This window comes from Lissotriton vulgaris, chromosome 3_1, assembly GCF_964263255.1.
Source record: "Lissotriton vulgaris chromosome 3_1, aLisVul1.2, whole genome shotgun sequence".
In the NCBI taxonomy this organism is placed as follows: domain Eukaryota; kingdom Metazoa; phylum Chordata; class Amphibia; order Caudata; family Salamandridae; genus Lissotriton; species Lissotriton vulgaris.
The window spans coordinates 1,221,797,968-1,221,813,141 of record NC_141689.1 but is presented as its reverse complement, the minus strand read 5'-3'; the positions used below and the strand labels follow the sequence as shown (position 1 = coordinate 1,221,813,141).

Genomic DNA, 15,174 nt, shown 5'->3' with positions numbered 1-15,174 from the left:
CCTCCACTGGCTCCCCGTCAACAAAAGAATAATGTTCCGCCTCCTCACCCACGCACACAAAGCCCTCTATGACCTAGGACCCGAATACCTCAACACGCGCCTGTCCTTCTACACCCCCACCCGCCATCTTCGTTCGTCCAATCAAGCCCATGCCGCAATTCCACGCATCCAAAGATCCACCATGGGAGGAAGATCCTTCTCCTACTTAGCGGCCAAGACCTGGAACTCCCTCCCCACCCACCTCCGCCTCACACAGAACCACCTCTCCTTCAGAAAACAACTAAAAACTTGGTTATTTGATAAGTAAGCTCCCTCCCTCCCTCAAGCGCCTTGAGACCCTCTGGGTGAATAGTGCGCTATACAAATTTAAACTTGACTTGACTTGAAACTCTTGCAAATGCAATTCCACTTTAATGGGGGCCGCGTCCCTTTCTTTAGACACTGCTCGCCATATTCAGGTTACAGTGAGGGGCGCGGCCAACATTAAAGTGAAAGTGCGGTATGGGGTGCTTTCACCTAAAAAGAATAAATAAATAAATCAAGAAAGCTTCTGTAGCACGGCCACTATTGTGAAAGTGGACCGTGCTGTAAATTAAATAAATAAATAAGCGCGGCTGCTAAAGTGAAAGGGGACTGCGCTGTAAGTTAAGTAAGCGCATCCACTAAAGTGAAAGCGGACCGCTCCGTAAATTAAATAAAAAAGTGCGGCCACTATAATTAAAGCTGACCGCACTGTAAATTAAATAAATACAATACTAATACCAATATAAAAGCAGGCGACGTGGTGGGTGGAATAGGGGAAGATCATTAAAGAGAATGGTGCTCACCGATTACATAAAGCAGACCGTGTAACAACACAATTAAAAAGTCCAGTCCTTATGGGAGGTTACAAATGCAGGCAAGGCAATGCCAAGGAGGGTATTCACCAATGAAAAGCAACAATTTTGAAAGGACAGTAACAGGAGCCAATTGAAAAGGTGGGCTGGAAATGGGCGGAGATTTTATTCCATACCTCAATACAGCATGCCTCGCAGGGTAGCGCATGCGCTACCCAGGCGCGCCCTAAACAACTAGTGGGTTCTAGGTTAGACTTTATGTACTTTAAGAAAAGAAATACATAAATATTCATTTTGTGTGCATCTGATGCACCAGAAAGACTTTCAACCCTGCAGGAAGTTTTGAAACAAGCACTGAGGTATGAATGCACACAAATATGGGCCTTCCTATAATTTTATTTTCACATATTACATCATCTGTCCGTGCTTGTATTGGTTCCTATTCGTGTCAAAAGGCTGCGTCCACAGCTCTGATAACTTGGGGATATAATGACTCCCAATGCAAATATCCATTTTCTTTGCTGCCTCTGGGTCCTAAAACCCTTCATTTGCTAATCCTCCATCCTTCATGTGGCTTCAGTCTGGGTGCCTGGCTTCTTAGCAATGTTTTCGCCAGTACATAATCTTGTACTTCTAAGGCTCACAGTGCCCTTGAAGTCACTCAGCTGCTCCACTTTACAGGTTCCCTGACAGCCTGTCTATATTGACTTGTAAGGAAAGGAATACATGCCTCAATGCATTTTAACAGACATTTGGCTATTCAAGTCTTCCAACTTCCTGAACGTGCAGTACAGGCTCTACAGATGTTTAATGAATAATTTGAGTATCTTTGGGTTAAGAAGCCTCGTGCTTATGTCCCCTTCCTTGGCCAGCCGCATGGAATGGAAGACCTATTGATGAGAAGTCCTCTTATTACCAGTCAGATGGAGAAAATAAGGAAGATGGATGTATTTCGTAAAATAAAAATTGAATGCAGGGAATTTGTCTTTTCTCTTTTAGAAACCGTTTCAGTAAATTGTCGGAACCTTGATAAATCAATGTACATTTATTCTATCCCAATGATAATATATTTCTCCGATTATTAGTTTATTGTATTGTTGCAGTCATAGCTTTTACATTGAAATGTAATGCTAATATTTAATGGTAGTATTAGCCATCGGACTATGCCTCTACAACATATTTTGGACATTGTTTCGAACACTGACTTAGCTGAGGCCGGTGATGCTTTAAAGTGGAATAATGACGTTGATGGAAGTTGCTGAATATGCAGTTGTGTAATTGTAGTTTACCTCTTTTCTAATTTGGGAACATATGCTGTACTGTACCATTCCACAGATAGCACAAGACGTAAATCTTCACAAATAAAGTTCGACATTCTGTAGGAATATTTGGATGATTAGTTAGCAGAGTATGGAGTTCTACTGGGAATTCAATTTTTTTACCTTAAAATTTCAATATGAGTAAGATGGCTTACTTTTTGATCTCGCTGACTGATAACCAAGAAAGTTTCTGTGTCGAGGCACGGTTTAAGGGTGATAAGTTGAACCCATTTTAGGTCGGTTAGTTCTTACTTTGCGTCAGAGATTCTTGTTCATTGTATACCCCAACAGGAGGAGCACAAACATGGTCCAGTAACTGACTTGTATTCCCAATCATATAATTGTCACAATTATTTTTGGGGGAGGGGGCTGAGGGGTCTTGTTGCATGTATCCATTTACATGTAGGCAATTAGCATTGTGTTTCTGGTATTGCATTGGTATGTACAGTACCTAAACCTCTTGGGGATCTGGCACTTGAAGAACATCCAACAGAAGAACCAGGGTGCGTGGGCTGTCAAGTGAAAATTGGTGTGTATTGCAGGTTAATCTATATGGGAACTTCCATTTAAGCCAGCTACCTTGTAGCTTCTGATTTTGGTGCATATACTGATAAGTGGTGTGTAGTTCCCCAGTGACAGTGCACCTATCCATCTCTAAGGGAACTCTTGCCTCCTCCATCCTCCCCGTGAACAACATTGTTGTCTTAATAACTGATAGAAAAAGTGAAAAGCTTGTGGCAACACATTGTGATGTTAAGCATATAAAGGTTATGATTGGATCAGCACTTAAGAGGCCATGTCATTCTGAAATGCATGGAAAGAGATTCCTATAAAATGTGGGGGAAAAAATACTTTTTGAATTACTTATGCAACTCAAAACCATTTAAAATAAGTGTTATCCTGTTTATTTATAGGCCGGAACACCTTTTTTCAAATTTAAACATAATGTTATTGTTTTCATGTAACAGAAAACACAAAGGACATTAGTACTTCAGAGACAGCCGGGCAGGCTTTGCATAAGGTGTGGCTAGAAACTCATACCATCCTAGTTTGTATTAAAGGGTGCATTACTGATGCCAGATTTCCCCGCATATCGCCATAGGTGCTCAGCACTGCTGTGTTGCAGCCTCGATTTTTCTCGTGCCTCTCTAGTACCCATCGTGCAGGCTGCTCCTGGGGCGGCCTGGCACAATGCGGCCACAATGCAGTCGTATGTGAAGTTTTCGGAAGCCTCACCCTGGATCTTTTCCCAGCACCCTGAATATCAATAAAGTAAAATTCCCAGAACCTTTGAGTTTGTTTTTACGTTTCCCATGTATGGTGGAGCTGTAATACAAAATTGAGGCTGCCCTGTGGCTTTCTGGCCGCAGTTATGGGTCGGCAGAACGAGAGGCCCTTGCATGTCTGCTCTTCTACTGATGAATACGGTTAACATATTTTTATGTCTGAAAATCCATCCAAATAAAAAGCATTTTTGTGCTTTTATTTGTCCCGCCCCTTTTCGGTCCAGTCAAAGGCACAGTCTGGCAAGAAGGGGCAGGGTCTTGACAGCGCTTTCCTGTTGGCATGGCTAAGAAGCATTAGAAATCTGTGCTGCATTTCTGCCCTTGAAGCACCTGCAGTGCCAGCCTTTCGGACTTACATATAATTGATTTTTATGTTTTGTTTACTCTGTAGAGCTTATTCTAAACACAGCAAAGTCCAATCTTGTTTGTATTCAGAGTGGCACTGGGTTTTAATTGGTTACACAGCATTAAAGCGACGCTGGTGGGAACCACAAACATTTGTCAGCGCGAGACGTGCAATCATCTGTACAGAGCCTTGCTCCTCCCTGCTCTGTTGTGGTGTTTGTAGTCATAGACACAGCCGAGTCCCTTGGCAGAGCCACGCACCAAATGCTAATAAAGAAAACCTTTATGCAAGTTAAATAAATTGAACTACGGCACCGCGACTCGCTCAGTGAAAATTTCATCTTGGAAAATGAGCTCTTACTGCATTTCTGGTAACTTTTAATAAATCATTAGTGTGTCTCCTTTGTTTAGTTAGATAGCACAGATATTACTCTAAGGTGTCCAGAAATGGATGCACAAAGACATATACAAACTCTACTATAAATCCATTTCATTCTTACAGAAAGGTACAGAAAAACAGAGTGAAAGGCGGAATAAAAAAGAGCGAGGGTGAGACAGGCAGGGGAAGAGCAAGCGCGCGGCCATGCTAATTACAAGGTGGATGCCGCCACATGCACGAGTGTGTGGAAAAGAGCAGACCCATTTCTAAAGGTCATCTCCTAGAGCAGCGCATGCGCACAGCACTAGGCTCGACCTAAACAACAAGGAATATGTCTTTTAACCAACAAACCATTTAAGAACAGTGCATCACTGGGGGGCACATTTTGGAGCGCACTGAAGTTTTTAGCTATCTGGGTATAACTCTGGCTTCAAATTTGCCTTGGAGCCTGCAAATAGAAGTAATGTCTCTCAAACATTGCCAAATTACTGGAATTTTACTGAAGGAGCTTAGCAGCTCCTTTACCAGACCAATTAGCCCGGTCCTCAATATGGCTGATGGAATGGTAGAGGGCTTGATTCTTTATGGTGCCGAACTATGGGGGTACTCTGACATCACTGCTTTCACTGATGCAGAAAATAGGTTTCTGAGGTCTGCAACACGGACTCCACAAAGTATTCCTTTAAAGCCTTTGTTGTTAGACCTGGGAATTAAGGCACTAGCCAGTAAAGGCCCATACTCTGTTGGTGCAGGCTCTGGTCCACTCCAGAACTGGCTGATTATGCAATAGCTGTTAGAGATGTTATAGAATCAGATCGATCTAAAAAGATAGGTTGGCTGTAAAAAAAAAAAAATCCCAATTAGATATGGTATCAGGGAGCTATGAGATGACCTCTTGTGATCTCCCTTCCCCACAGCTGCCACCCTAAAATAACAGTACTGGCAAGAAAACTTTGCCACTGAGGTCCGAGCAGTGGACAGCTCATCCCTGACCGAAAGGTTTATGGAATTTAAATTCAGCTGCATATTGAAGCCTTATTAGGATGCCATATTGATCCCCCATGATCCCTCCCAATTAAATCCTTATTAAAAACTGGAACTCTCATAAGGATGATAAATGTACTCATTGTTCATCTAGTTACGAAACTATTTAACATGTCTTGTTTATTTGTCCAGCTTACATAAACCCTGAAGAAAATGGATCTCATCTATTTGCAGACTAATGGCGACCAGATAGATAGATAGATAGTTTTATTATGCATGACTAATTAAAACCGTTGCATACAATGCATTTAACAATAAGATCAATCACATTACGTTAATACAATACATTTTTTTAAAAAAGTTTAAAATAACGCAGTTTTATATATATATATACGTGAAACTTTTAAGATAATATCAAAAAGTGCATGTATCCCTAGCACAGACAGCACTGAGTCCATTAGATGGCAGCTCAATAGGGAATTTCTTTTTTTAAACTTGTAAAATATTCCCTTGCAGCAAATGGGCAACCTGTAGCAGCTATTTTTAGCATCCAGATTCCGTTGTGAGAGACCGGTGTTACAAGGTAGATCAAACAGTTCCCAAGGATGTAGCTATTGCAGGTAGGCGTTTCAGCTTTGTTGCAGTCAGTGCAAAAAATGTTATGAGGCGGCAGTTTAGCTGTACTAAGGATGGATTGAATGTAAATGTAAATGTTTTTGTACTTGTATAGCGCACAGCTACCCGCAGTGGGTTTCCCGGCGCTTGTACGAATACCGCAAGGGAACCCTTCCTGGCTTTCCCTGTGAAGTGTCCACTCCTGGGCACCCCCATGGTGCAGACCAGGCACCCCTTGCGTTGTGGGGGCCATTGTGGAGACTAAGCAAGCTATTGCCCAGAGTTGCAGCGTGAGACCCATGATCGGAATAGGCACTGAGGTGAGAATATCCGGTCAGGGGAATTAATGAGCCCGAGACCCGCCGAGGCAGGAATCGAACCCTGGTCCCTGGCCAGAGCTCTGCATCGAGGTCTACCTGCTCTAATCATTGAGCCACACTTCTCCACACAGCATAACTGCCTGCCTACAAGACCTGGCACCATACTGGTTGAAGAATGGCCTTAGTAAAATGTTCCATAGGTCTTTTAACTTCTCACAGATGCATATGATGTGAATAAGGTTCTCCATGCCACTAGCGCACAAGCGACACAGCTGGTCCCGACAGTTTTTTTCCCAAGGTGGTAAAAGCGAGTTAATTACTCAGACTCCCAGGAGGAACCTCAAAAATCTTGCCATTGTCACGATTTTTATGCCTGCCCTTAGATAGAATTAAGGTTTGAAGACATCATAGTTATTTAGCACGGCCCAACCATGAGCTCGTTTAGAAAGCGCATTCCTTTCCTCTATGGTTGATATTAGTCTTGTTGTCTTGGTTACTAATTTCTTAAAGGCTGAGTTGCACATTGGAATATTCCAGGAGTGTGCTAATATACTCTTGAAGATACACGTTGGCAGGGACTAGAAGTTGCGTTGTAGCTTTAAGAATCTTAGGGGCACATGCATCAATATTGCTTTTTGCGATTCCTTAATTGCGAAAAATAAGGAATTGCAATTAAGGAATCGCAAACTGCAATGCATCAAGAAATTGCTAACAAAATTGCGATTTCTTAAAATTCCTTAATTGCGATTCTCTAATTGAGAATCGCAATTAAGGAATACCTCCCCATCCATTCCTATAGGCCTAGAGGCCCATAGGAATGAATTTTTAAGACATTCTTAATTTGCGATTCTCCATTAGAGAATCGCAAATTGAGAATGCATTTTCAAGGGTGCAGGGGTGTCCAAAGGACACCCTGTTGCACCCCTGAAATCTGCCAATAAGTACATCTTGCACACACACATGCCCCAAGGGCATATGTGTGTGTAAAATGAAACTTTGAAAAATACACTTAAGTGCATTTTTCAAGTTTGATGCATTGCAATTAAGGAATCTCAATTTGAGATTCCTTAAATGCAATTGCAATTTAAGAAATCGCAATTTTGCGATTTCTTAAATTGCGAAAAAGGACAAAAATGGTGATGCATCCCAAAAATTGAAATTGCATTCGCAAACGGCCGAATTTTGCGATTCACACCATTTGCGAATGCAATTTACAATGATGCATGTGCCCCTTAATGACAGATCCTAGCCTCCCAATTGCATGTTCTGTAGCCAAGTTGCTGAGATGGATGTGGGCTATAAAACAAAAAATGAACATTAAACGCACTTTACAAAATCATATTAGCACTTAAACATTTTATGGTCATGTATTGGGCTTATTTTATTTCATGTGCATTAATGTATAATGTATTATTGCACCTTGTCTTTGTTTTTTATACTTCGTCAAAATGAACTTGCTGTGTCTATTAATATTTTTCATAGAGCGCTAAGTCACCCACGTTTTTCTATTTTTTACTATGGAAGCTTTTGTACGTTGTATACTGCGTTCCAATTTTATAGGATTTAATTCTACTCTTTGTATATGCTGTGTTATAAATGCCTTTATGTCATTCTTTTGTCAAAATAAAACTAATTGATTGATTATTAGGCTTGTTATGCAGGGCCATTTTTGGGCTGTCTTTCCAAAAGATGTAGACTTTCTTAATTTTTAGACTTTAACATTTAGTCTTAGATTTGCACTTAGAGGCTGCCACCTTTCCCAGTGGTAACCTGGGACTAAACATGTTGTCACGAAACATCAAAGGCCTGAATGATTTAACAAGAAGGGGTAATAGAGCTCTCAATTCAGCATGTCATTTGTGAGCTCTTCAGCCAGTTCCCATATCAATGTGTTTGGGTGTTCACCGTACTCCGTGCATCACTTTACAGTACCTTCACAAATAGCAAACAAAAAAGTAAGTAAAAAACAATAGCATTTACAGCGCCAATAGTTCTAACTTTCACAAATGAAAGACCAATTGTATTGCAAATGCTTGTTTAATGTCCTGGCTGGTACAAAGCTTAGGGAAATGACCTAGAATGTGAATTTTTCCCTTCTCAGTAAATATTAAAAGCTGCATATGTAAGTAGAAAACTCTTTCAAATGTATTCTAGAACTGCATTACTGATCCCTGATTGATAACAAAATTAAACAAAGACAGAAAAGCCATGTTAAAAATGATTTTAACGATTTTATATAACGTCCTATTTAAATATCATGTCTGGGCCTTTGTCGAATCTTAACGCATGAGCAAATGGCTTGTATTTTCCTCTGGGAAAAGGGGCAACGCTACATGTTACATTTACATACAAGTGAATAGTTAAGAGTGACTGAATCCAAGCCTCCTCGGTGTCTATGGTTGCATGTGGTGGATAGCAAAATAGTGAGAAATGTAGAACCGAGTGATGTTAAAGAATGTACAAGAGTTAGATAAAGAAACAGGATGAGAATGCAGTGGTGAAGGCTGGGAGTCATGGGTCCTAGTGTTAACAATGAAACTCGGTCCCCCAGCTGGTATTAAAATACTGCTATTAATGAGGTGCAGCTCACCCATCACACCTCTGGACTCTGCCGTGACTGCACATGCAACACAAATGGCATTTATGGATCTCCAATTTCCTCATTCGAATCGTCTTTCCTTCTCGCCTCCCTATCTCCACCCCACTCTACTATGGTCTACTCCGTCTGTGTAACGCTTTTCTCTTTATCGCCTTCCTCGGTCTCCCGCTTCCCCCTCTTCTGTCTCGCACTCATCCTCTTCTTCTCTCCTTATTTCTGATTCCATTCTCTTCATTTTCCCTTGCCCACTTTGCTCATCCTTTTCTCTCAACCTTATTTCCTTCTCCCATTCTGTCACCTTTATATGCCCTTTCCCCCGTTCTTTTCCCCTCTCCTTTTTTCTCATCCCTTTCCTCTCTCTTCTTTATTTTTCCCTTGTCCTCTACTCCCTATGTAACCTCTCCTTTTGAAACATAGCCAAGCCCCTGGCATGCACTGTGGCAAAAAAACACACAAAACGCAGCCTCTGAAATAACATCAGCTGGTGCAGAACAGCCTGGACCCCTTCCTACATCTGTGCCCCGGTGCATTGCACCAGCTGCACCACTGGCAGTTCTGCCCCTGGGAGGATGGTAGAAGAACGAGGCACAAGGTGGAATCAAGACTTGGTAGCCTTAGTATTTGGCATCCTGGCATTCGGCTCTGCAACTTGGACTGCGAGCTCCTAAGAAAGTCCTTGGGCCCTGCTCCCCACACTTTATTTATTATCATTAGTGTTCTTTTTACAAAATTAAATACTGTCTGAATGCACCGAAAAAATCTGGAAAGAGGATAGTGGGAGTGCTTCAGGCCTTTATGCACAAATAAATCTTTTTTTTATGGTTGTAAATACAGCCGGAAAATGAGATAGGAGGCGCCTTTGGGCACTTGGATATTATATCCAGTTAAGATAAGCTCTTCAAGCACCTTAATACCTGTGCCCTTCCACCCCAGTGAGAGTTGCTCTAGATCGCCGTTTGGCGGTAGTTTTATTTTCATACACATGATACGATAATACTAAGATCTTATTCAGTGTTTGTGTACGCTGCATTAATTTACAATAATCCCTGATGGAAATTTTGCAGACTTTTTTTGATTCCAGGTTTCTGTGCTGCTTGCTGGAGGAAGGAGATTAAGGGCTTGTTTTATTTCCATCGATTTATTTCAGTATTCGTATTTAAGAATGAAACTCGTGCAATTTCTCATGCCTTGTCTACTGATATCAATTTATTTGTGAGCTGATGAGTGATCTGTCATCAATTTTTGGTTGGTGTTAGACATAAGGTAGGATTAGATAAGCTTGCGTTTATTATTTTCAGTGCTCTGGGCCAGCTGTACTAACATACTGTTTGCAAAAAGTCCTTGATAATTCAGCACGTTTACTGTGCCAGTAGGTTGCTTTGCAAAATAAAATGACCTGCCTAAATATTATTGATTAGGCAAGCCACAAGTTGCAACCTCCTGAAGATGAAACCATTTTTATTGGTTTTTTTCTCCAACAGTAGACAATTGCAGAGATAGCATGATGAGGTGGCATTCTTATATAGACATTAGCAATTATAGCAGATAAGAAACAGGTAGCAATCTTTAGACACATTTCAATTACAGTATATGAAAGAAATGAATAATAGGGTTGGGTTACAAAACTTGAAAAAAGGAACTAGGGGGTGCACGAGCGATAATAGTGTAATGACGCGAAACAGAATTTGGGGGGTGGGGGGGAGGGGGGGCGTTCATGGACCGGGTGTGAACTTCGGTGTATTGTGATGGACAGGGATAGTAGTCGAGGACCTGAGGACTACAAATTTAACACGAGTGGGGGTGGATTCTCTTCATCCAGATCCTTTAACTGCATAAGCATAGTGTCCTATGCGTAACAGTAGGGCGCCGGCATTTATGACTGGCCTCCTCCTGAATCATTGCAAAGTAATGCATTAGGCCATAGGGAGAGAGGCGGGGGGTGATGGGCCCTCCAATGCATGGTTAGTAGACGCTTGGCCAACAGGAGGGTGAGATTGGCGGATTGCACCTGTACCCTGTGATTGTTTTGTCTGTGGAAAATACCTAAGGCAGTAGCCTCCCATGAATATTATGTGGTGAGTTCTGTGACTGTGCTCAATGAAGCATGTACTGCATGACACAGACTTGCTTTATTAAGGCAGGACCAGAGCAGGTGCCAGAAGTCAGCAACCTGGGTAAAACATCTAGGACAAGTGAAATTGGCTGTGAAGGATCATATGTTGAATATTTTTTAAATGAGACTTCTCGAAACAGTCTTAGGAGACTCCAGGGCTCCGGACCACTTGGTGTTGAGAGGAGGTCTTATTAAGTCCTCCTCCCAGAGGCGGCAGAGGTGAACTAAAGATATGTCTGCATGTTCCTTAATAGATGTGAAGCCATTTGATGAGATGCCGACCTCCCCCACACGAGGTATAGAGTGTGTATCACCACATAGGTAGGCGGTGCTTCGTCCAGTGCTTCCCATAATGATCAGAGTGCCACCAGCAATAGCCATTGTTCACTTGGAGGCCAGCTGCATCCCCAAAGTCCGCAAAAGTAGATGATATTGCGGACATGTCTGCTGACCCGTCTTGGATATGTAACAAGTCATTCGCATAGAGTGACACAGCGTGTGTGATTCCATCAAGAGGGATACCCCACTGCTGGCCCTTCAAGCGAAGGCGATGAGCCAGCTGATCCATGGCAATTGTAAATAGGATAGGGGAGAGAGGCCAGCCCTAATGCATTCTATGACCTATTGGAAAGGGGGGCTAAATCAAGCAACCAATGCTCACCCTAAATGACGGGTTTGTGTACAACAGCTTTGTGTAGGTCAGCAAGCGTTCATCCTGGCCTGCTGCCCATAGAACCTTGAAGAGGTTTCTCCCAAGATGAAGAATCAAAGGCTTTCTCAAGGTCCAGTATAAGGCATGCTACCTGTGGGTATCGCTGCAAGGCCTGATTCATCACATGGAAGAGTCGCATAATATTATTAGACGTATTGCGTCCTGGAGCATATCTATTCTGGTTGGGGTAAATGAGGACAGGAAGTACAAACAAGTACCGATTTGCTTGAGAAATGCATCTAACTGAAACAGTGGTAAAGTGGTCGTGCAGCAAATGACTGTATATGGACTGGGTTTATTTGCACAACCTGCTTTGGACCTCCTGTCAAGGTTTCCTGGAACAGTTCTTCAACAGATGCAAGAGGGCTCAGTACTAAAGCAGGACAATTTGATTTGTCTTAATGATAAATTCTAATATGTCCTCTAAGACTGATGCACTCTTAGTCTGCATGCAAGCCAGCCAGCTCCAGAGGGACAATGTATCATTGGTGGCATACAAAGAACAGAATTGCATTGGAAGAGTGTCATCCAGACAAGAAATTGAGTGTAAAAGCTTGTTGATTTACTTCTTATGATGAGCCATTTCCATCAGCTACCAGCATAGGATGCCTGGTGACTTTATGAGAAGCAGGGAGCCTCACACGCAACAACAGCCCAGATTAGTGCACACAGCATCGACCACAGGCACAGAAATGAATATGGGTCGTTGACGCCACGACTGGTGGAGACATGGTAATTAAGATGGGACGTGGAAGCCTCGACTGACGGAGGCACAGTAATTATTATGAGCTGTTGATGCCATGACTGACGTGAGCCGTTAACGCCAGCCTCCTAGTCCTGGGCCCATCCAATGGAGGCTGCCTTAGTAATGGGTCGCAATGACCCCTGCCGTCTTTACAGCTCACTGTGGCGAGAACGATGGCCCCCCAGCCGCTCTCCAACCCGCGTCCCGGTTTGGCGCAACATAGTAGGTAAATGCACCATCTGGGGGCTGGAGCTCCTCTGTCAGGTGTTCGCCATCCACGACTGTAGAACGCCAAACCTCCAACTATTGAGTGTAATGACAGTGATTGTGGTCTGCAAGGGACAGCAGACCACCATCCATGCTATTCCATTTCGAAATTAAAACCCTTTTTTTAAGCACCCAATTTCCTTAGAAGAAACAGGATTCCTTTTTTTTTTTATAAAACACTTTCCATTTTCAAAAACTTATGTCAAAGTTGGCAGTGGTCTTTAGAACCACCGCTTCACCCTGGAAGCTGACACCATGATTACCAAAGTGGAACTAATCCAGAGAACATTTTTCCCTTTGTGAATCATTTACCACACCAGTTTGGGAGGCCTTATCTGATCAATGGTTTGCAACCATAGTTACAGTTACCATTGAGTCATAAGATACCGATTTACATTTTGGAAGGAATACCTAAAACATCCCACTTCCAAGTTGTGATTCAGTAAATTTTCTAAACCCATTTTGCCATTCGAAAAAACTCCAGAATGGCAACATGGGTTTTCTACATATGTAGTTGCAAATACAGTTTTTTTCACCAAATCAGAGGGTTTGTGACCTGAAAATCCCTTTGTACATCTAGCCACTACGTACAGTGTTTCAACCAAAAAGGTAATAATTCGAAATCTATTTTCACATATTGTTTGCTCTTATGTTATGCGGAACTCTGCAAAAAAGTAAACAAGTGAAAATGGTTTGTCTATATTTTCAGTTGAACATTGCTTGCCCATCCCCAAAGAGAATGACTGAGGCTTGTAAGTTAAATCTCGTGGCAGGGAGAATAGAAGATATATTTTATTGACATAGTTATTTTAGGTGTGTCAGAACAAACTATTGAACTTGCCTGTGGAGGGAATGTGTAATGTATATAGTGTTATATCTTTTACAAAATAGTGTGTTGCTGCAGCTGTTGGACAAGAAATATACTTTAGTTCACCTTTCCTTCTTGCTGTTCTTTTACAGAACATATCATATAAAGAGACCTACTCTACACCGAACTCCAAGTGATGGTGAAGCTTTCCCAGATGTTTCTGCCTTGTAAAGTTTCAACAGCCTGGAATATGAGTTCCTCACTTGAAGTTCATTAATCTGACAACTTGAGGATCTAGCAAAGAGAGCAAACTAATTGAGGATTTAGAAATGATGGTGTGAAAAGTGAAAGGCCTGTTGGAGTTTTAGATGTGGTTGGTGCTTGTCCCTGGCCGTTTTGAAAAGACTATGGATTTCCCTTCCCATTCACCGGCAGCCCATGGCTGGGCTGTTCTCCAGAAGCTGAATGAGCAGAAGTCCATGGGCCTGTTCTGTGATGTGTCAGTTATGGTGGAGGGGAAAATATTCCTTGCTCACAAAAATGTGCTCTCTGCCTGCAGTGGCTACTTCTATGCAGCCCTCAGCCGGAATGAGCAGCAGCAGTTCCTAGTGCTGGATAACGTCTATTTGGAAGGCTTTAGCCACTTGCTGGAGTTTATCTACACATATAAGATGCCTACCTGCCATGTTCGTGACTTTCTGCAAGCCGCTCAGTCTTTGCAGGTGAGTCTTCCACACAACTTGCAGGTCAGCAGTGCCATCGCCACGCCTGGAAACCACCAGGCTTTAAAAGAAGAGATTAGCAGCTCACAAGATGATCCAGCAGTGGTACACGATAGCGCTGTGGATATGTCTGAAGATCTCAAGATGAAGTGCAATTTACCTGAGAACTTTCGAAATAGCACTGTGTTGGCTTTCAGTGAGGCTAGACAAAAGTATGACTCTGTCTCCCAAATGAAAAACAATTCCATACTGTGTAAAAGAGTCACTCATGTTAAAGAGGCCTTTGAGGACAAAAACTCAGTATTTTTTCTAAATAAATCTCTTCCACAGCGTGAAAGAACAGGCCGAGTGGGTTCCTCTGGAGAAAACAAGAATGCATCTCATCTGAGCTCAAGCTATTCCAATCATGTGATCTCTGTCGAAAGCCCTGATACCACAAGCGAAGGAGCAGAGGAAGATGATGACATTGTTCTCTATGAGGACAGCAAGATATGTGTTGCCCCGCAAAGCTTTGATTCTTTGGCCAATTTGATCCAATCCCCTACAACACTCAATGATCTCAGGATATACAGCAGAAAAGGAGGTCCCAAAAGTGCCCCAAGTGAAGCTAGACTGGAAGACGAAAGAAGAAGCGATGGTGATGAAGATGGTGAACCCAATGAGGCGATACATAGATGTGATAGGTGTGAGTTATTACTAACATACACAGACTATCTCCTTCACCAAGATGATCCTGGACTTAGTCTTCTGCAGTGTAGTTACTGTGAAACACAATTCAACTACAGGTAAGAAATAGTTTACAAAAATGACGCAGAGATCTAAGCAAAATATAATTTGTAACTGAAGGTGTAGCGTCACGGTGCTTTGGAAAATGAGCAGTGCCTAATTTCAGTTGGTGGTTGCGGAATTGGTCCACTGACACTCATTTTTGGGACCAGCACTTATTTTTCCACATTAGACTTTGACTGAGAACAAGAGAGGGAAAAACACATGGGAGGGAGGGGTGTTGGAAGAAAGAAGAGTACGACGGGAAAACTATTACAAAGAAAGAAAGCGGGGAGTAAAAAGACCCTACAAGAGTGAAAAAAGCGGCAGGGAATGTATGGTGGTAGATAATTGAGGCA

The 15,174-nt window shown here is 42.3% G+C and overlaps 1 protein-coding gene across 1 annotated transcript in view; it reads left to right on the top strand.

Annotated features, from left to right (window-relative positions):
- The window catches only part of LOC147727675 (uncharacterized), a 382,784-nt gene that overhangs the window by 99,847 nt on the left and 267,763 nt on the right, over positions 1-15,174 (top strand). Inside the window, exon 3 of the mRNA XM_086963156.1 lies at positions 13,481-14,835. Within this exon, the coding sequence (XP_086819282.1) occupies positions 13,697-14,835 (1,139 nt within the window). The 5' untranslated portion in view covers positions 13,481-13,696. The remainder of the gene's footprint in view (positions 1-13,480; positions 14,836-15,174) is intronic.